Here is a 23512-nt window from a genome sequence, read left to right as displayed (position 1 = left end):
GGAAAACAGTTTTTAGCTTACCGTCTGACAGGCCGTAAGCTATTGTTGTCATGCGGCGCCCGTCGTCGTCATCGTCTGTCGTACAAAAATTTCAATCGTCTTCTTCTCCGAAACTACAATTCCGATTGACCTCAAACTTGGTATACAGCTTATTTATGATGATGTCAACAAAAGTTAGTGAAATTATTTGGATCCGGATCTGATTCTGGATTTGGTGCCACTTTGACAAATGTCCCCATTATAAGAGATAGGAAGTGGATCGATGCAATAACTCAGTAAATATAAATGATATCCAGTGTAAATTTCTACAGTCCAGCCCTGATGGGGAGATGACCAAAACATAATGTCCACATGCTGATCAGGATCTTCTTCTGGATCCGGGAACTTACGGAAAATTTAACATGGGCTCTTATGGGGAAAAAATTTCAGTCGTCTTTTTCTCCGAAACTACAGTTCTGATTGACTTCTAACTTGGTATACAGCTTCTGTATGATGATGTCAACACAAGGTATTGAAATTATTTGGATCCGGGTCTGATTCTGGATTTGGTGTGACTTTGACAAATTTTCCCATTATAAGAGATAGGAAGTGGATTGATCCAATAAATCAGGAAGTATCAATGATATCAAGTTGGAATTTGAATTTTTTACAGATCTGATTGGAATATGACTAAAACATGGGCTATTTCTGTAATATAATAAATACACATAAGTGGGTGATAATAAATGGCATCTGGATACATTTCCCAAAGCTTTTAATTTGGCCGGTAAGCTACAGGGCCGTTGGTCCTGTTTTTCAAAATGCCATACTTTTTAAGATTTTCAAGACCTGCATAAAAACCCTATATATTGTAAAGTGCTACAGAAAACTCTCTCCTCATTCACTTCAATAGATTTGCTCCAGTACTATTTAATGGGCTCCTCTTTGGCCCACGCTGTACCCTTCTACTGACTTTAATGAGAATCACTGCGGTACTTTTTTGGTACTGAAGCAGACAGATGGACAGACATGACCTGCTTGGTGGAGGTAATACATCCTCAGGATCATTGTGGAGGAAAAACAAACTTCAGGATGAAAGCTGTCTCCCAGCCCGGTCTGAGCTGGATGTATGTGGTCATATGAGAACAAAGTATCAGACCATAAACCCCGGACAAAGTGTTCGGTGTGAAAATTCTCCAAAAATCTATGTGTTTGTCAGCGAGCCAGTGGTGTTGAGAGGAGGTCGGCAGCGTCCGGAGGGAGCCAGCGGTCAATATGTAATGACAGCCACATAATGATGGAGTGGGAATTGGAAACAGATCAGCTCTTCTCTCCAGAAATAAGTCAATCACTACACGAACTCAGTGAGATCGACCTGCAATGCACACCCCAAAGAAAACCACCGACAGAACCAGCCCAGAAAACACAAAAAACAGTCGAATTATTAACCCAAGAAAACCCAGCACTACTTTTACGTCAGTTACCAAATGAAATTTTCTCTATATCTGACCTTTCTTAAATGACTTATCACCATTTATTATAATATTATCCTCTGTATTTTGTATTTTATCAGTATAAATCAGGTATTTTCTTATATTTAATTCACTGATCATACATATGTTCATTATAGCTCAGATTAAAGTTGAGGGTTATTAGAAAACTGAAGGAAAACTGACTTTTTCAGTCAAATATAGCATTAACTGAACATAAACTAAGTGCCACCATCCACTGTCATTGATCCAACTCCATATGTTTTACTGGTGAATCAATGTTGTAGAAGATGACGGTGTTTCCACATTCACTACAGAGCCTCTGAACGTCAATATGGGTCATATCTGACCATTTACTCCCACATTCCATTTAGACTGACCCATTTACTGATTGCGGTACATGTTTTTGGCCTGTAAGAAGAAGCTGAAGTACCTAGAGAGGTTTACAGAAATTAATTAATGTATTACCTCCGCCAAGGAGGTTCTGTTTTTGCTGGCGTTGGTTTGTCTGTTTGTCTGTCTGTCTGCCTGTCCGTGTGCAAGATAACTCAAAAAGTTATGGACGGATTTGGATGAAAATTTCAGGAAATGTTGACACTGGCACAAGGAACAAATGATTGTGGTGAACAGGGGTGGGTCGGGGGTGGGTCGGGGGTGGGAGTGGTACTGATCTGCCCTCTTGGCCGAAGTCTGCGTTCTCCGAGTGCTTCTACTTTATAATAATAATAATAATAATAATAATAATAATAATAATAATAATAACTTTATTTGTATAGCACCTTTAAAAACAACGTTTACAAAGTGCTTTGACAGAGGGCACAACAGCAGCATACATGAAGTAAGTAAAAACACTACAACAGAAGCAACACAATTAGAGAGATGTATGAACAAATTAATAATCAAACAGGATCAAATTTAAAAATTAAAATTAAAAATTAAAAGTTAAAAAGGGACAGACATCACATAAAAACAAGTTTATAAAAATGTGTTTTAAGAAGTGATTTAAAAGATGTCACTGATTCCGTAAGCCTTATCTCCTCGGGCAGGCCGTTCCAAAGTCGAGGGGCCCTGATGGAAAATGCCCGGTCACCTTTCGATTTAAGCCCATATAATTTAAGCCTATATAACTATATCATTATTTACATAAATACCATATTATTTACATAAATACAAAATTTCTTATTTTCCTTTATATTTCACTCTCACGTGTGTTTTTTTCTCTACCTGTCTTTCTCTTGCACTGGTGCATTGTATGTTGCTGCTGTAAACTGTGAAATTTCCCCATGGTGGGAACAATAAAGTCTTATCTTATCTTATCTTATCTTATCTTACACATTAGGACAACATGCAAATGCCTTTGATCAATCATATAGATTCCGTGTACTACCCAGCACTAACGGTCATTGAACACCTCAGTAAGTATGTCGCTCAGTCAAACGTCTGTAAAGATGAATGAACCACAGAAGAAACCTTCATACTTAATCTTGTTCATTATGATGTTCATTTAGGCTGCGATTATCTCATCTTTGCTTTTATTTAGAGCAGATTCAAAGATCCACAGCGGGTGCCATCAAAAATGTACTCTAGTGTTTAAATGCTCTAAAACAGGTGTGCCAAACATATGGCCCATGGGCCAAAACAGGACCACCAAAGGGTCAGATCTGGCCCATGGGATGAATTTGTGAAATGCAAAACCTACACTTACAACATTTTAGTTCATGGGACACATACAGATTAATACAATCTCAAGTTGGTCAGACCAGTAAAATATTATCACAATAACCTATAAATATTATTTTAGCCCAGTAGTTCCCAACCTTTTTTGGCTCGTGACCCCATTTTAACATCACAAATTTCTGGCGACCTCAGACACTCAAAACGGAGACTTTTTTTTTTTGTTAAAATTAATTTGTTTTTGATCATGTAATAGTTTGCTATATTATGTTGCAAATAAACATTCATTTTAGAGGACATTTAGGCTACATAATGTGTATAATGCACTTTTTTGGTGTCTACTTCCCAGTTTCTCTTGGAGATGTCTTAGCAGGGCAAGGTAAGCAAAGAAATCTTTCCATTCTCTGTTTGGTCCGGTTTTCTGACTGCGACTGTGTTGAAGCGCACATGGTCACATGGTCAATCAAGTTATGCCCTCTCAGACATTATATCCTGCATTTTATTTGAATTACATTTTTATAGGAAAAATGTGTGGTGTTTTAACTATAATGAAAAACATATTGAATCATTAAAAAATATTTTTTATTAGTAATTTTCTTTTTTTTTTTTTTTAGCAATTACAAGAAATTTCATGTGACCCCATTTGAATTCAAGGTGATCCCACGTAGGATTGCAACCCCAAGGTTGAAAAACACTGTTTTAGTAGAAAAAAACTAAAATTACATGAAACTGTTTACATTTACAAACTATCCTTTCACAAAAAATGTGAATAACCTGAACAAATAGGAACAACTTCAAATGTCTTAAGAGACTTAAGTACAATTTCAACAACATTCTGCCTGTTACTAAATGTTTTGTGTTTTTATATTTGTAAGTTGAATGAGAGACTGAGGCCTAATATTGTTGAAATTACACTTAATTTCATTAAGAAATTTCAGGTTGTTCATGTTATTCACATTTTTTTTAAATGATAGTTTACAGACATGAACATTTTCTTTAATGTAATTGTACATTTGTCATTCTACAACATAGAGAAAAGTTTGAACTAGACCTGATTCATTCATTCATTCATTCATTCATAATCTGAAGCCCCTTTATCCTCACTAAGGTTGCAGGGGTCGCTGGAGCCAATCCCAGCTACTTATGGGTGAAGGCGGGGTACACCCTGGACATGAACTGGATAGGACTTGACCTTAATTATGGGTTATTATGTTATTATTTGACTGCTCTGACTCACTTCAGATCATATTGTGCTGAATGTGGAACCTGAACTATAACGACTTCGACAGCCCTGATTTAAAATATCATCGGATCACTTAATTTAGCGTCTATGTAAATCAGTAGGAATCAGATTTATTTCAGACACTGACCGGTCTCTGAGGTCATCCAGGCAGCGTTGCAGATGCACCTCTCCAGCTGTGACCAGAACATGTTCTCCTGTTTCCTGGATCAGAACCTCAGCACAGGGGTCGGCCTGGTTCAGCAAACGCATCCCACGCACCAGCTTCGGCATTTCACCTAACACGAGAAAACAGGTTTGGAACGGTGTGAGAGGAACTGTAAGGGTGCATTTCTAGTACAATCTATGAACCTGGACGGATGTAGCTCCTATAGTTCCAAAAACCTTTTTTCTACTAAAGACATACTTGGGTGTTTGGGCTCTATGGCAACCCGTACGATGGGCGTGGCCTCAAAGTTGAGTGGCGTGAAAGGAGGGCAGGCTGGGGAGGTGGACAGGGTAGCGGACTTTAATACATACTCCTCAAGACCACCGATACCTGGAAAAGGAGAACACAGGAACATCAGCTGATAGAGTAACACACATGATATCAGACCTGGGTTTGATAATAAGAGTAAAATCTGTGGAATAAAAGGTAGCAGTTCATATTGAAAGTATATCATTATTAACATGAGGGATCAACCAGTAGGAAGCTGTTGTATTTAACCCTTAAAGGTCCACGGTCACGGCCCCGTGACTCAATCACATGACATTTTCAACTTATTAATTTAATAACTTATTGATGTTGATAGAGCAAATACAGACGGAGATATGACGGTTTGAACTCGATTTGAACTCGGATCAAACAAACATGAATAAAAGTATGAAAATGAGGGGGGGGGTTGTTATATTTCTGACATATCTTCATCATTTTTTGTCCTTTTTCAAAACAAAACAAAACAAAACAAAACAAAAAAAAAGAAACTGGCCGAAGTGATTTTATATACCTAATATTTGGAACCAATATTCACTTTTAAAGTCTTTGAAAAGGTTTGTTAAGCATCTGTGTGTTATTTATGCAATAACTTATACAAATTTTTCAAATGGGATTTTATATTTTTTGTGTGTTTTTTTTGCCTTTTGTGTTAATATAATTGGTTAAAGTGAAAAAAATAATAGCCAGATAAGATAGATGAAGCTGTGCCGGAAAAAAAAAGATACCAAACATGGGTATAGTAAACATTTCTTTATATAGTATATAAAGGCAAAATCAAAAGTACTCAAAAACAGCCAAAATAGGCTTAGACCCCTAAGGGTTAAAGACCAGAACTAATATCGATAATTAGTTCTACTCAAGACTTTTGAGTCCAATCCATTTATTTGATCAGATAAAAAAAAAAAAAAAAAAAAAAAGAAACAAAATACAACAAAACTGTGATTACTATATTCAATATTCATTCATGGATGACAATCAGCCTGTTTCTAATACATAATAGCCGCATAAAGTCTCTTTATAAGTCACTATAAAACACTTATGAATGCATTATTGTACATGATCACATTACTACGCACTATTTCCCATTTATTTAGGGTATATATTATAGGAACAGACACATTACACATGAATAAACTGCCAAAAGCATTCCAATGTAAGTATCAAGAGGTAAGTATTAATGCTAGTAAGCCACAGGATGTGTACCGTAACCCTAATAGGGCACTCGTGGAAATATTCTGAAAATAGTGTGTTATTAGAGGACATAACAAGACTTTATTACTTTTGTGAAATAAAAATATATATATTGTTATGTAGAAAATCAAAGTCAATGAAGTTATCATACTTGGTTCCTTACCAATAAGCGGCAATTAAATAAATAAATAATATATGAAATAAATAGTAGTAGTCAGTAGTAAAGAAAAAAATACAAGTATATATAAAAACATTCTGTTGAGTTTCTGTAAATTGGCTTAGAGTCTGGTTTTGACCAACTCTATTTATAAAATGTCATGATAACTTTTTTTGTTGTGATCTGGCGCTATATAAATAAAATTTGATTAATTGAGTGATTTGATTGGTTTTCCCCTGTAAGTCGCTTTGGAAAAAAGCATCTGCCAAATGCATAAATGTAAATGTAAATATAAAAAATACAAGAAAAACACATGTAAGGTGAAAGGAACATGTACGTAATTTTCAACATTAGAACATCACTTTTAGAACATTAGACCAACATAAGTGCTGATCCAGACCCCTGTCCACATCCACATGATCCCTTTGAACATCATTCCTTACATTAGTACCATTACTTCATGGTACCTAACAAAGCAGGTACACTCACTGTTCATGCAGAGGTGGACCTTACAGACCCTGGAGACCACATTGGACCTGAGACTGTTGACTCACTGTCCTCACTGAAGCTGTTAATGTCACTGTCTTGTAATGTATGTGGAAATGACCAAAAATAGTCACTTGCCTGATAAAAGGTAAATATAAAACATTACCAAACAGTTTGATTATATTTTTAACAGAGTCTCGTTTGTCTTCGCTGACTGCAGCATCCTCACATCCACATTGTCTCTGCAGCAGCTACACAAGCCTGTTATTCCAGCATATGATGCAACGTCCCTACAGAACACATCCGGCAGACTGTAGACTCCAAGTCCAGACAAAATCATGCATACTGTACTGCAAATGAAGTCTGTGAGATGAATTATTTAGGCTGGTGGAATTATTTAGATAGTCGTTTCAGTGCAGCGGTTTGTATTTCGAGGAGTTTTATGTAGATGTAGTGGGTACCTCCGTTTATAGTTATTTACTGTTTTTTTGGGGTGAGGGGTATGAGCCATCTGTGAATGGTCAATGATGAGCTAATGCTAAATGCTAGTTAGCTGCTAGACTTGGTAAAATGATAAACAACATAAAGCATTGAGTAAAAAAGTCACTTGATGGTCTTGTTAGTGGAAGCAACTCCAACTACAGTGGAGCAGTCTGTCAGGAAAAGAAAACTGTTTTAGTATTTTTAGAAAGAAGTCCGCTGAAGAGAAGTCACTGCTGTTACAACGTCAGGACACTGGTGCATTGGCGTCATTTTTGAGCTGAGGTCCTTGCCCCTTGGAATAAAAGCAGGTGTAGAGAAACCTGCCTATTAGCAATACTCATTTTAATTCAGTTCAGTTCACTTTATTTACACATTACTAGAAACAGCAGTCAGATTAGAGGTCGACCAATATGCTTTTTTCTAAGGCTGATGATGATTTTTTTAAAAATTTGGTCAGCTGATAGCCGATATCTACGGCCGATTTTTGAGGACGATATTTAAGGCTGATTTTTTTTTTTTTTTTAAAGCACATTGACTGTAAAATACAATTAACACTCTCTGCTTGTCTTCCTTTTCACTTTGATTGTAAAGAAATAACATTCTTGATTCACATATTTATGTGTTTTATTTTATTATACGATATGAACTATTGTGCAAACATTATGCGCTACCTCAGTGTGTTAGTGATGTTGCACAAACATATATTACATAAACCAGTCTTGTAGCATCATTGTAATTTTAATTTTACCGACTGTTTTATGTTTGTTTGTTTACTGTTTGTAAAGTTGTCATAAAACTTGAAAAAATAGAAGTTAAAAAAAAAAAATACAATTGACACATTCAGACTATTAAGATTTTTATGCTGCAACATAAATGAAATTATTAATACACATACACATAGATCTCTTTTTAACATTTATTGAACTTCAAGTGCTGCCCACACAGGTGCCTGATCAAATATCTTATAACATTTTTACTACTGTACAAATATCAGCTTTAAAAAAACATTAAGGCCGATCAATATATCAATAAAAATCAATATATTCAATGCTCCCTCTACCTCTTAGTCAGATCAGATAAGATTAACTCATTTTCAAAAGCCCAATGTGCACAACTAGTTTTACTACCTTACGATGGTAGTATAAAACACCAAATTGCAAAGAAAATGAGAAAACGTACTTTATGACAAAGTTAAAACATGAGCATGATCTGATGTCTGCAAAGAAAAACAGAAAGTCAAAGTATATAGTGCTTTTCTGGAGGATTTTTTAGTTCAGATGTGTGAGTTTGACTACAATGCTGTTATTCTGTTTCTGTCTTTCACTGTGAGGCTGTGAAACCAGCAGTGAAAAAGAACAACTCAGCAAAGATCCTCTGTTCCATCTGGTTTTATATTCAATAAATGTGTATGACTGGGATTTAATATAACTACTATTGCTCTCTAAATGCAGTATGCTCTTTTATTATGTCATTTAGTCCAATAATTTACTCAGATGAACAACATAATGTCACATTATTATTATTATGTTCAAACCTGATCACTGATACTTTGCATATTTTGCTTTTACAACCGAATTAGAACTTTAACCCTTTAGTAACAGCAACATCTCTGGCGCTGTATTTTGGACTTCACAGCATTCAAATTACTGTAACTCCTGAACTTTTTGTTTGCTCTATCCACAAAATTCAAACAGCATCAGAAAGGTGAGATCCTGAGCTTTCTGTTACTATATAACACTTAATGGCAGCAACGTGGGACTCTGTTGGAAGTAGAAAGGTACTGGTTTCAGAGACTTCCACACAGACTAAAAAAAACCCCTGGAAATCACAAAAAATATGAAGCCTTAATATGGATACTGAATGTTCAAGAGCAAAAAGCATGTTTGAACAGATGTAAAATAGTTGAAAGTTTATTTCTGCAATCTAAAGAAGTTTAGTTATGGACATTTACAGTTGTTTCTGGTAAGAAATATGTTAAAAATTCAAGTGTGTTTTTTTCTTTTTTATTAAAACACACTGTTTTAAGCATTTATTATTTATAATAATAATAATAATAATTAATGGCTAGATATTGAAAGTTTAGCTCTTCCTGAAAACAAAGGTGCGAAAAAATTCACAAAAAAGACATTTTGACACTTTTATTGCAAAGAAAACATTAAGACACCTAGGTGGCCTGTTATAATGGCAATCTTAACCCTTTATCAGGCAACTGACTGTTTTTAGTCATTTCTGCAAACATTACAAGACAGTGACAGTAATAGTAATAGTTACAGTAAAGACAGTGAGACAACAATCTCAGGTCCAATGTGGTCTACAGGGTCTGTAAGGTCCACCTCTGCATGAACAGTGAGTGTACCAGCTTTGTTAGGTACCATGAAGTAATGGTACTAATGTAAGGAATGATGTTCAAAGGGACCATGTGGATGTGGACAGGGGTCTGGATCAGCACTTATGATGGTCTAATGTTCTAAAAGTGATGTTCTAATCTTCTAAAATACATGTTTCTTTCACCTTGTACATGTTTTTCTTGTATTATTATTATTTTTTTATATATATACTTGTTGGATTTATTTGTTGGCACTTATGAGCAAGGAACCAAATATGGTAACTTCATTAACCTTGATTTCCTGCATAACAATAAAAAATGGAAAAATTTCACAAAAGTAATAAAGTCTTGTCAGTTCCTCTGATAACACATTAAGGTTGACATTTTGCATTTCAGAGTATTTCTATGAGTACCTTATAAAGGGTTAAATAGTCAAAGTAAATCAATCTCACTGGTGAATGAAAGCACCATTTCTAGTGTCTAATGTGCAGGGACAGGTTTGTCAACTGATTAACTACTGGCTAATGCAGCATTGATCACCTTCTGACAAGAAATAATTGCTGCAGATAAGATCCCATCTTAAAAACAAGCCCAGGGAAACAGAGCGGTTAGATTTTCTCTTTTCTTTTTAAGACCCTTATGTGGGTGTTTATGTGGGTAGGGTCTGACATTAAAATAACAAAACCAAAAAGAAAAAAAAAAAATCCAAAAAATCCAAAGCCAGGACACAGGCAGCGCTCAGCAGGACTGGGATTGAGTTGAACGGGGATGAGAGCTATCGACGAGAGGGGGACTAAGAGTTCTGTTCACAGATTCCTGTCCAGCCTTTAACACATCCATTTCCACGCTGGTACAGATAAGCTCCTCTCACATCTCAGGCTAAATCTGAACATTGTAGGCACAGGAACTGGACTTGTTTCTATTCGGATCTCGGTGTGAGTCCGCCGCTCTTTTTCACACTTCTTTCGATGATTTTCCAGTATTAGTGTATATCTTATTTTTGTCGTTACACAAGAGGTGCCATTCATCTTCTAACCTGCCATGGACGGTGAGTCACTTCAGAGAAAAACCACCACAGAGGAAATTAAAATGTGTAGCTTGAAACATGAGCGATAGCCCTGACTTTTTTTTAAGTTAAAATAAAAACAAACACAAAAACAATCTAAATGAAACTCCCCGGCTCTTAGAATTGGATTACTCAGTATGTGACTGACAATAAATTCTCTCGGGGATGTAAGGCATGAGAAAATGTGCTGTGGTTTTGGTCAGGCTTCAACAAGTTAAATTTAAGACTTTTTACAGGAGTGATATTTTGCTTTTTTAAATAGAATTCTGCATTTTCAAACATTTCCTTGTGGTCTACATGAACTGTAAATGTTCTGCTTGGGTCTGAATTCTTCATTAATTCAACTCCACAGGTCCATCTTCAACCCTATTTCTGAGTAATGACACCTGAAAGGTGGTTTGGAGCGCTGGCCGTTTAAATGCAAATGACCTCACCCCCTTCCGGGTTGTTGACTGCGCTTTCTGTCCTGTTCAGCCACTTGAGTTCGTCAAAACAACCAACAACTGAACATTTTAGGTAATGGACTCAAAGTTTGGACATATTTTCAGTTTTTACTACAACCGCTGCTGCTGACAAACAATTATGTCGTACTCGGAGAAATGTTCATAGGAAGTCTTGACTTTATATGTGCAAATGTCGTGATGTAACTAGTTATAAAACGTAACAAATTAAGAAGGAATTAAAACAGGTTGCAGAAATCTGGAATGAATAAAAAAGATAGCTTTGCAGCACCTGGAGGGTTCAAATTCTAACTTTATGAACTATTAGGGTCCAAATACACAAATAAATGAACCAAAGATTAAGGGTGTTTTCACACCTACCTCGTTTGGTCCGTTTAAAACGGACCAGAGTTCGTTTCCCCAGAAAGTCCAAACTTTTTTTTAGGTGTGAATACAAACATGCGAACTCTGATTCGAACCAAACAAGCGGACCTCTAGAAGAGGTGGTCTCGCTTCCAAATGGACTCTGGGCCGGTTCACTTCTGATGTGAATATAACCGACCTCGAACCGAACCAAACCAAGGAATCTTGCGCCTTTTTGTGCTTGACGAGCCACCGTAGCCGCTGGAAGTAGCCGAGGTTTACGGGTGGTCAGAGCTAACAGCAGCAGCTATGAGCTGTGGACAGACGAGGAGACATGAGGAAATTGAATGTGCCATTGACATTTGGTCAGATGGCCATATTATGAAACTGGTTCCAACTGAGCTTTTCTTGAGTGTTAGCATTATTTTCGTAAATTTGTGTCTGTAAAAATACAATTTATATTCCAAAAATGATAACTGTATGTAGGAGCACCACGTCTATTTTCATCAACACCGGCTGTCTCTGATTCACCCCACCCCCGACTTTTCTGTCCAATGCTAGCGCAGTTTGACACATGCGTGCTTCTGTTCACACATTTTGGTCCACTAGCAAAAAGTGCAATGTGAATGCGATCCGACCCAAATGAAAAAAATAAAGTCCGTATTTGATCCGAATCAAATAAGCGGACCAAAGGACTTTTCAGGTGTGAATACACCCTAAGAAAATTGGGTTTAGCAAAATATGACCCCTTTAAGATCATCATGGATGTAATTCAAATAATTCAAGGCCCATTTCATGTCCGTCCTCACAAAAAAAAAGCATAAAGAACAGGACAAGAAGGAAAATCAAAGTAACCAAAATCACTTCCAAAGTAAATAAATTTATTCTCACTCAGCTGAATCAGTCAGCTGGTGGTTCTCAACTGGTCTTTTATTTTTTCCCTTTTAAACAAAATATATGTACATGACATCACTGCCCAACTCAATTTATACATTAAAACCATTATGTAAGATGAAAAAAATCCAGCTTTTTAAGTCTAATATTAAGGAAAAGCACTGTGTTCTGGTTCTAAATGACTATTTTCTTTCCTTTTTTCTTGTAATTTTTTTTACATGTGTACAATCGGTGTTGTGCTGATATTGGAACCTTAATTTCTTTTGGGATCAGTAAAGTTATATCTAATCTAATCTGATCTAATCTAATCTAATCTAATCTAATCTAATCTAATCTTTAGTCTTTAGATTTAGACACTTCAAATACCACAGTTCTATATTTCGATGATTTTCTTGCACATTCTACAGCACGCTATTCTCAAGCCAGATGTCTTCTTGAATGTTCCCTGGGCCATATCAGATGACAGTAAGGTTAAACGTTCAAAACGCAACTTCTACATGAGCTCATGCACTCGCTTGAAGTTTATGTCTGACGTTTGTTGATCCTAGCTCATGACTGATTGGTTGCCTACATCCACGATAAAAGCCTGGGAGGTTTATCCAAACAAATCCTTACTCATCTGCTTGTTCTTCGGTGCTTTTCTTCTCCTGTACAACAGTGGGCAACGTTAGCTACCGTTAGCTCAGAAATGCAGTTAGCTAATCTCAACAAATGTCCAACACAAACCTCAGTCGTTTATCTGCCTGTCTTCAAAAAAAAAAAAAAAGCAATTTCAACTCGTATTTCATGTTGAACCTCGGACTGAAACAAATTCAACTTATTACTTGTAGAAGTATCAACATTGGTGATGAGAACAGATGCTATGCTAAGCCATAAACACATGACTCTACCTGAGTGTGTCGTAAAGTTTACAAAAGACGGAATGATCTTATCGAATGGTACTTTCGGTCTATGTCATATGGATAAACAAATACTCCTTCCTTGAGTCTGTTTTCTGGTGAGTGACTCTATTTCACAGGTGACAAAACATACGGCCCGGGGGCCAAATCTGGCCCGCCAAAGGTTCCATTCCGGCCCTGCAGGATGAAAGTGCAAAAATTAAGCTGAACAGTCAAGGTTGTTCAGGTTCCACATACAGACCAATGAGATCTCCAGTAAAAATAACAACACAATAACCCATAAATAATGACAACAAATTTTCTTTGTGAAAAAAATGTTAGCGAAAAAATAACATCACACTGTGAAAATATTTACATTTATAAAACTATTCTTTCACAATAAAAGGCAAATAAATGCATAAATAAAAACAAAGATGAACAAGCTGAAATGTGCAATTTTAACAATATTCTGCCTGTTACTAAATGTTTTGTGCATTTATAGATCCACTGTGATCTGTAGTTGTGTTAATAAGAGATGTAATATTGTAGAAATTGTTCAAATTTCAGTTCCAAACTCCAAAATTTTAACAATATTCTGCCTGTTACCAAATGTTTATGTAACATCATGTGCAAATGTACATGTATAAATAATAAGTTGAGGCATAATATTGTTAAAATTGCAAAATTTTTTCAAATGAAATCTCTTTTTTTTTCAGGTTATTCACATCTTTTTTGTAAAATGTAAATATTTTCAAAATTTAATTGGGTTTTTTTTTGTACTAAAACAAAAAGAAAAACTTGGATTTGTCATTATTTATAGGTTATTAAGTCATTATTTTACTGGTCTGGTCCGCTGCAGATCAAATTGGGCTAAATATGGCCCCTGAACCAAAACGAGTTTGACACCCCTGCTCTATTTGGTGAATCAAAACAGAGTCAATATGATCAGATGGTCCCCAAAGTTGGAAGTAATATGCTACAAAAGTAATGCATTACAGTAATAGATTACTTTTTTGCTGTAAAGCTGTAGTGTAGGGAATTTATTAATCAATTTTCAGTAATATTTTACTCGGTACGTGTTCAGTAGCGCTTGCGTTACAACACAGTTGTTGCCAATAAATTAACTGTTCAAATGAAAAAAACAAACAAAACAACAAGACCCTGAGACCCTAAGGAATCAAAAATGCGTCTGTAAAGTTCTATTTCCTGTTGGTGTTCAGCCAGTGGGTGCAGACGGCAGAAGACAGTCCATTGTCCACATGGACGTATGCTCATTACTAACCCTAACCCTGCTTTACAGAAGCTAGTTAGCATTAGCATGATCCCTGTGATCAGCAATGACAAAGTAAGCTAACGTTTCTATGACTAGTTAGAATTCTTTATTGACTGCGGATTTATCTATCGGCGTTCCCGGTGCCATGCCCCCGTTTGAACATGTAAAATGCTGATAAAAATGCAAGCGTTCCTACTGGGATTAGAACATCGTAGACCGTAGTGTTACTTACTGAGCTTTCCGACTACATGTACTTCAGAGCACAAATTTATGCGTTCCACGGTCTCCTATCTATTGTATTGGGTGGGGGTATTATTTGACTTTTGGGGGGGTTGGGTTCTACTACGGACATGCCATTTATGATGATAGTCTGTATGTAACTCAAAATACAGGTCGTGTAACGCATTACAATTCTGAGACAGTAGTATTATATTTATATTATAACTAGAAGCACTCGGAGAGCGCAGACCTCTGCCAAGGCTGATCAGTGGCCCCCCCTGTGGGCCCCCCCACCCCCGATCACCACCAAAATTTAATCATTTCTTCCTTATCCCATTTCCAACAAACCCTGAAAATTTCATCCAAATCTGTCCATAACTTTTTGAGTTATGTTGCACACTAACGGACAGACAGACAAACAAACAAACAAACAAACAAACAGACAGACAAACAAACAAACAGACAGACAGACAAACAAACAAACCCTGGCAAAAACATAACCTCCTTGGTGGAGGTAATAATACATTCATAAACATATTTCCACTCTGCACTTTACTGATATGTATCCACCTCCATCTTACTAAAAATTACATGTTACTTTGGACATTACAGTTTATTTTTGCTCCTTACTGTTTGATCCTGTTTGTGCATATTTTCTCAAATTCTTTTTTTTATTCTTCTAATTTATTGTGTATAATGCATTTGCTCTTGTATTCCATTTTCATTCTTTTATTCAATTTTTACTGTTTGTTATGCTGCTGCTGCACTACATTTTCACAGTTTGAGATCAATAAAGTCAGTCTATCTATCTATCTATCTATCTATCTATCTATCTATCTATCTATCTATCTATCTATCTATCTATCTATCTATCTATCTATCTATCTATCTATCTGTTTTCTATCTATCTATCTATCTATCTATCTATCTGTTTTCTATCTATCTGTCTATCTGTCTATCTATCTATCTGTTTTCTATCTATCTATCTATCTATCTATCTATCTGTCTGTCTGTCTGTCTGTCTGTCTGTTTTCTATCTATCTATCTATCTATCTATCTATCTATCTATCTATCTATCTATCTATCTATCTATCTATCTATCTGTTTTCTATCTATCTGTCTATCTGTCTATCTATCTATCTGTTTTCTATCTATCTATCTATCTATCTATCTATCTATCTATCTATCTATCTATCTATCTATCTATCTATCTATCTATCTATCTATCTATCTATCTATCTATCTATCTATCTATCTATCTATCTATCTTTTGTAAGTTAAGGACTTACTTTTAAATAACAATAACAAGTAATCTGTCATGTATTACAGTTTGGAAGTAACTTGCACAACACTGGTGGTCCCTGTCAAAAAATAAAATCAGCTTCAGTCGCCGAAAACATTCTTTAAAATGTGTTGTATCCCATTTTAGAAGGCTTCAGCAACTCATCACGTGCATGGGCAGCTTTAGCGTATCATTTCTTTCGGCTCTAATTAAATAAAGCAGACGCAGAGTATCTAGTGAGTTTGAAGGGCGTTGGGCTCCTCCGCTCTCGGGTAATGAGGAAATCAGTGGAGCCGCCGGGGCCGTTACATGAGGTCAGACAAGAAAGTACGAGGAAACGCAGCTCTTTCAGACGCAGGTAATAATGAAGTTCATGGCACTTTGCAGATCAAATGATAGGAGTGTGGGAGGCTGACACGGTAACACTCCTCTTTGTGCTCAGCGATTCATTAAAAGAGCTGGAGTGTTGCTCTGCTCTGTTCTGTGGACAAGTCAGGGCACGGCAACAATGAATAATGAGACAGGCTTCATGAAGGGAAGGAGAAGAACACCGACGAACAGGAAGTGAGAAGAACAGCACTCTGATAATATCCATATGCAGACATGGTGAGTGTTCGTACAGTAAGGATGGGAAACCAAGCAAATAAAAATGAACAATAGAATAGATAAGATAGTCCCTGCCTTCCCTAGTATAGCAAGTCCAGGAGCTAATGTAACAGAAAAACTGAGAATTCTGTGCCAGATATACCATCTTTTCAATGTAATACAATACATTTTTTTAATTCATGAACTGCCAGTTGAACTTTTAACATATCAGATATTAATTTAACCCACAGGTGTCAAACATGCGGCCCGGGGGCCAAATCCGGCCCGCCAAAGGGTCCAATCTGGCCCCTAGGATGAATTTGTGAAATACAAAAATTACACTGAAGATATTAACAACTAGAAGCACTCGGAGAGCGCAGACCTCCGCCAAGGCTGATCAGTGGCCCCCCCCGTGGGCCCCCCCACCCCCGATCACCACCAAAATTTAATCATTTCTTCCTTATCCGATTTCCAACAAACCCTGAAAATTTCATCCAAATCTGTCCATAACTTTTTGAGTTATGTTGCACACTAACGGACAGACAAACAAACAAACAAACAAACAAACAGACAAACAAACAAACAAACCCTGGCAAAAACATAACCTCCTTGGCGGAGGTAATCAAGGATGTTAAAATCATTTTTGGTCAATTCAATCTAAAGTGGATCAGACCAGTAAAATATTATCATAATAACCTATAAATAATGAAAACTGCAAATATTCCTCTTTGTTTTAGTATAAAAAAAAGTAAGATTAGAAAAAAAAAAGTTACATTTACAGACTATCCTTTGACAGAATATATGAATATCCTGAACAAATATGAACAATCTGAAATGTCTTAAGAGAAATATGTAGAATTTTAACAATATTCTGCCTGTTCCTAAATCTTTAAGTTGTAATGCACATGTATAAATGATCAACTTAGGCGTAATATTGCTAACATTGGACTTTTTTTCTTAAGAATTTTCAGGTTGTTCATGTTATGTTCAAGTACGGTTCGTAGATGTAAACATTTTCATTATGGAATTTTACTTTTTTCACTCAAAAACATAGAGAAAACTTTGGAGTTGACCTTATTTATAAGTTCTTATCTTATTATTTCTATCATTTTACTGCCCCGGGCCACTTTAGATCATATTAGGCTGGATGTGGCCCCTGAACTTAACTGAGTTTGACACCCCTGATTTAACCCTTTACAGGGCACTCATAGAAATACTCTGAAATGCAAAATTTCAACCTTAGTGTGTTATTGAAGGACAAGACTTTTACTTTTGTGAAATCTTTTGAAAATTTTCTTTGTTTTGTAGAAAATCAAAGTGAATGAAGTTGCCATATTTGCGTCTTTACCCATAAGTGGCAAAAAAAAAAAATCCAAGAAGTATGTATAAAAAATACAAGAAAAACACGTGTAAGGTGAAAGGAACATGTATTTTAGAACATTAGAACATGACTTTTAGAACATTAGACCAACATAAGTGCTGATCCAGACCCCTGTCCACATCCACATTATCCCTTTGAACATCATTCCTTACATTAGTACCATTACTTCATGGTACCTAACAAAGCAGGTCCACTCACTGTTCATGCAGAGGTGGACCTTACAGACCCTGTAGACCATATTGGATCTGAGATTGTTGACTCACTGTCCTCACTGGAACTGTTGCTGTCACTAGCTGGGTTTCCATTACCGTTTTCCACAAAATAAAAGCAATATTTCTACAATTTCGACAAAGTGAGTGTTTGGCTTCTGATGCATGATTCTAGTCCCATCTCGTGACATGTCGTAATTCTCGTAAAATACTGTACAGTTCTCGTAAGACGCTCGTTTAAGGAGAATGGACGCACCGAGTTTCATGTAAAACCTCCTCGGTGTTGCCACTGTAGTGTCGGTTCATCTACTACTATCGCAGTGACTGTCTTCAACTAAAGAAGAAGGGAATGCATAATCACCCCAAGACAAAGTCCTTATTTATGGCAGCGACCACGCAGAATGGATTTCTGGGAGAGAACTATACATCAAGAATTCACCAACGAGTGGTGGATCCAGAATTTCCGAATGACCCAAGCAACGTTTAATGAACTGTGCGATGTTATTGAACCTCTCGTGGCATCAGACTTGTCCTGCTGTCGGGAAGCGGTTCCAACAAAAGCGAGTGGCTATTGGCCTGAACAAACTAGAACCTCCTGTTCTGAGTCCAGGGTCATAGATGAGATGTTTGGCCTGAGCACAGATGTGTGAAAATGTGCCAAATGTGTTTCCATTACACTTTTGCGCTATACGTCTAATATCAAAATGTCTCAAAAACTGCCTCCTGAGAGTGTAAAAACTTTTTTGTGATCTTTGACAGTTTTTACGACATTTCGGTGTTTCCATTTCCAGTTTTCTATTGCACAATTTACATTTTGCGCATTTCTGAGGGCATTGGAAACCCAGCTTTTGTGTATTGTTTTGACTGTAAAATGCACATTAAAGCTTCAACTATAAGCCAGTAAATGAGAAAAAAATCAATTCGATTCGATAAAACACGATATACCTTTATTAGTCTCACAAGGGGAAATCCCATGAAAGCGTAAAAACTTTTTTGCGATCTTTGGCAGTTTTTGCAACATTTCGGTATTTCCATTACCAGTTTTCTATTGCGCAATTTACATTTTGCGCATTTCTGAGGGCAATGGAAACCTAGCTTTTGTGTATTGTTTTGACTGTAAAATGCACATTAAAGCTTCAATTATAAGCCAGTAAACGAGAAAAAAATCGATTCGATAAGACAAGATATGCCTTTACTAGTCCCACAAGGGGAAATCCCATGAGAGTGTAACAACTTTTTTGCGATCTTTGGCAGTTTTTGCGACATTTTGGTGTTTCCATTACCAGTTTTCTATTGCGCAATTTACATTTTGCGCATTTCTGAGGGCAATGGAAACCTAGCTTTTGTGTATTGTTTTGACTGTAAAATGCACATTAAAGCTTCAACTATAAGCCAGTAAATGAGAAAAAAATCAATTCGATTCGATAAAACACGATATACCTTTATTAGTCTCACAAGGGGAAATCCCATGAAAGCGTAAAAACTTTTTTGCGATCTTTGGCAGTTTTTGCAACATTTCGGTATTTCCATTACCAGTTTTCTATTGCGCAATTTACATTTTGCGCATTTCTGAGGGCAATGGAAACCTAGCTTTTGTGTATTGTTTTGACTGTAAAATGCACATTAAAGCTTCAATTATAAGCCAGTAAACGAGAAAAAAATCGATTCGATAAGACAAGATATGCCTTTATTAGTCCCACAAGGGGAAATCCCATGAGAGTGTAACAACTTTTTTGCGATCTTTGGCAGTTTTTGCGACATTTCGGTGTTTCCATTACCAGTTTTCTATTGCGCAATTTACATTTTGCGCATTTCTGAGGGCAATGGAAACCTAGCTTTTGTGTATTGTTTTGACTGTAAAATGCACATTAAAGCTTCAATTATAAGCCAGTAAACGAGAAAAAAATCAATTTGATTCAATAAGACAAGATATGCCTTTATTAGTCCCACGAGGGGAAATCCCATGAAAGCGTAAAAACTTTTTTGCGATCTTTGGCGGTTTTTACGACATTTCGGTATTTCCATTACCAGTTTTCTATTGCACAATTTACATTTTGTGCATTTCTGAGGGCAATGGAAACCCAGCTTTTGTGTATTGTTTTGACTGTAAAATGCACATTAAAGCTTCAATTATAAGCCAGTATATTAGCAAAAAAAATAAATTTGATTTGATAAGATAAGATATACCTTTATTAGTCCCACAAGGGGAAATCCCATGAAAGCGTAAAAACTTTTTTGCGATCTTTGGCAGTTTTTGCAACATTTCGGTATTTCCATTACCAGTTTTCTATTGCGCAATTTACATTTTGCGCATTTCTGAGGGCAATGGAAACCCAGCTTTTGTGTATTGTTTTGACTGTAAAATACACATTAAAGCTTCAATTATAAGCCAGTAAACGAGAAAAAAATCGATTCGATAAGACAAGATATGCCTTTATTAGTCCCACAAGGGGAAATCCCATGAAAGTGTAACAACTTTTTTGCGATCTTTGGCAGTTTTTGCGACATTTTGGTGTTTCCATTACCAGTTTTCTATTGCGCAATTTACATTTTGTGCATTTCTGAGGGCAATGGAAACCTAGCTTTTGTGTATTGTTTTGACTGTAAAATGCACATTAAAGCTTCAATTATAAGCCAGTAAACGAGAAAAAAATCAATTTGATTCAATAAGACAAGATATGCCTTTATTAGTCCCACGAGGGGAAATCCCATGAAAGCGTAAAAACTTTTTTGCGATCTTTGGCAGTTTTTGCAACATTTCGGTATTTCCATTACCAGTTTTCTATTGCGCAATTTACATTTTGTGCATTTCTGAGGGCAATGGAAACCCAGCTTTTGTGTATTGTTTTGACTGTAAAATGCACATTAAAGCTTCAATTATAAGCCAGTATATTAGCAAAAAAAATAAATTTGATTCGATAAGATAAGATATACGTTTATTAGTCCCACAGGAGGAAATTCCCTGAGAGCTTAACGACTTTTTTCCAATCTTTGGCAGTTTTTGCGACATTTCGGTGTTTCCATTACCAGTTTTCTATTGTGCAATTTACATTTTGTGCATTTCTGAGGGCAATGGAAACCCAGCTTTTGTGTATTGTTTTGACTGTAAAATGCACATTAAAGCTTCAACTATAAGCCAGTAAATGAGAAAAAAATCAGTTTGATTCGATAAGACAAGATATACCTTTATTAGTCTCACAAGAGGAAATCCCATGAAAGCGTAAAAACTTTTTTGCGATCTTTGACGGTTTTTACGACATTTCGGTATTTCCACTACCAGTTTTCTATTGCACAATTTACATTTTGTGCATTTCTGAGGGCAATGGAAACCCAGCTTTTGTGTATTATTTTGACTGTAAAATGCACATTAAAGCTTCAATTATAAGCCAGTATATTAGCAAAAAAAAAAAATTTGATTCGATAAGATAAGATATACCTTTATTAGTCCCACAGGGTGAAATTCCATGAGAGCTTAACAACTTTTTTCCAATCTTTGACAGTCATTTTGGTGCTTCCATTATCAGTTTTCTTCTGCGCAATTTACATTTTGTGTATTTCTGAGGGCTACGGTCTTATAATGTGTCCAGAAATGATCAAAAATAGTCACTTATCCGATAAAGGGTTAAAATGGGTCAACGTACAGCCATAAAATTCCATTTTTACACTCAGTATCGTATGATGATTTATTTGCAGATTTAACGTTGCTAGAGATAGTGAGTTGATTTAAGTCCCTTTATTCGGGAGGTGCATCTCCATCAATGAGGCCAGTGTATCCACATCATGGTGCCACATTTGGCCCTTTCACAAACGTATTACACTCAAAGTCTCTGATAAAAGCTGAGATGAAAGCAGGCTTGGAACTCCCTTTAAATCACTTCTCTTTTGTTCTGTCTCCAATTCCACCTCTCTGTCAGCAGCATCTCAATTTTGCTTATCCTCACCCAAAAAACAGCCAAGGCATAGTGAAAATATGTTACAGTTTCATCCCAATGTGAATGACTTTTTCAGTTTATGCAAATGCATCGATACAGATCAGTCAACCTGAGCATCCATACTGTTTATAGTGATTCTGTCAGCAGTAAAAGTGTCCAGTTCATCAACTTTAACCTGCAGGAGGTTGTACAACAAATAAAAAATAGTCACAACCACTATAACCGAGCTCAGATTGTCTCCATGGTGACAGCTTTAGTGGCGAAATGGGCATAGAAACATGTATCCGACAGCCAGCATCACTCCAAAGTCATCACAGCGTCAGCATCAAACTGTGTCATAAATTACTGCATTGTATCACAAAGATGATTAAAAGGGACCTTGAACAGTCTTGTAGCAGGAGTTATGTTGCAAAAGTGTTCAGACCATTACCGACCCAGTGTGAAAAATGAACCCTCTCATTTATTTGGATGAACTCCTGGAAAAACAACATAACAGGATCATACTACAGTATACTGCCAACAACATGACATTAAATAGAACGGTTTGTCAACATTGTTGGGCACAAGAATATTTTTAAAGGTAAAATGAGGATTCGGGTTTGAACAATTAAAATATGGGTTTCAGTTCACTTCAGTTTTCTGTTGCACTAAATAAAAAAACTTAACATCAATACCAGAACATTTCTTTTCCATATAGTCAGACTTCGGTTAAGAAGTTAAAACCACCGAATACAAAGCAGGACCTTCATTTCTGGACGATTACACCTCTTTCTTTGTTTTTAATTCATTCATTCATTTTCTGAACTGCTAAATCCTCCAGAGGGTTTTGAGGATACTGGAGCCTATCCCAGCTTCCAACGGGTGAAGGCAGGGTACGTCAACATTTAATTCACTCAAGGCAAAAGCCGTTAGCACCAACTTTAAAGCTTTTTCAGAAAGTTTGGATTATAATAGTTAACCCTTTACAGGGCACTCATAGAAATACTCTGAAATTCAAAACGTCAACCTTAGTGTGTTATTGGAAGACACAACAAGACTTTACTAATTTGGAAAATTAAAAAAAAAATAAAAAAAAAATGGTATTGTTATGTAGAAAATCAAGGTCGATGAAGTTACCATATTTGGTTCCTTGTGCATAAGTGGCAAAAAAAAAAAAAAATCCAAGAAGTATATATAAAAAATACAAGAAAAACATGTGTAAGGTGAAAGGAACATAACTTTTAGAACATTAGACCAACATAAGTGCTGATCCAGACCCCTGTCCACATCCACATTCTCCCTTTGAACATCATTCCTTACATTAGTACCATTACTTCATGGTACCGAACAAAGCAGGTACACTCACTGTTCATGCAGAGGTGGACCTTACAGACCCTTTAGACCACATTGGACCAGAGACTGTTGACTCACTGTAACTATTGCTGTCACTGTCTTGTAATGTATGCGGAAATGACCAAAAATAGTCACTTTCCGGAAAAAGGGCTAAAAT

At 36.3% G+C, this 23512-nt stretch overlaps 1 protein-coding gene across 1 annotated transcript in view; it reads right to left on the bottom strand.

The window, feature by feature from the left end:
• Positions 1-23512, bottom strand: part of efl1 (elongation factor like GTPase 1) — a 318909-nt gene that overhangs the window by 99509 nt on the left and 195888 nt on the right. The window contains 2 exon segments of the mRNA XM_030126047.1: positions 4514-4661; positions 4790-4921. Coding sequence (XP_029981907.1) covers positions 4514-4661; positions 4790-4921 — 280 coding nt within the window.

This window comes from Sphaeramia orbicularis, chromosome 3 (assembly GCF_902148855.1).
Source record: "Sphaeramia orbicularis chromosome 3, fSphaOr1.1, whole genome shotgun sequence".
Taxonomy (NCBI): Eukaryota; Metazoa; Chordata; class Actinopteri; order Kurtiformes; family Apogonidae; genus Sphaeramia; species Sphaeramia orbicularis.
Note: the sequence above shows the minus strand (reverse complement) of the source record. Positions and strands in the feature narration are given on the sequence as shown.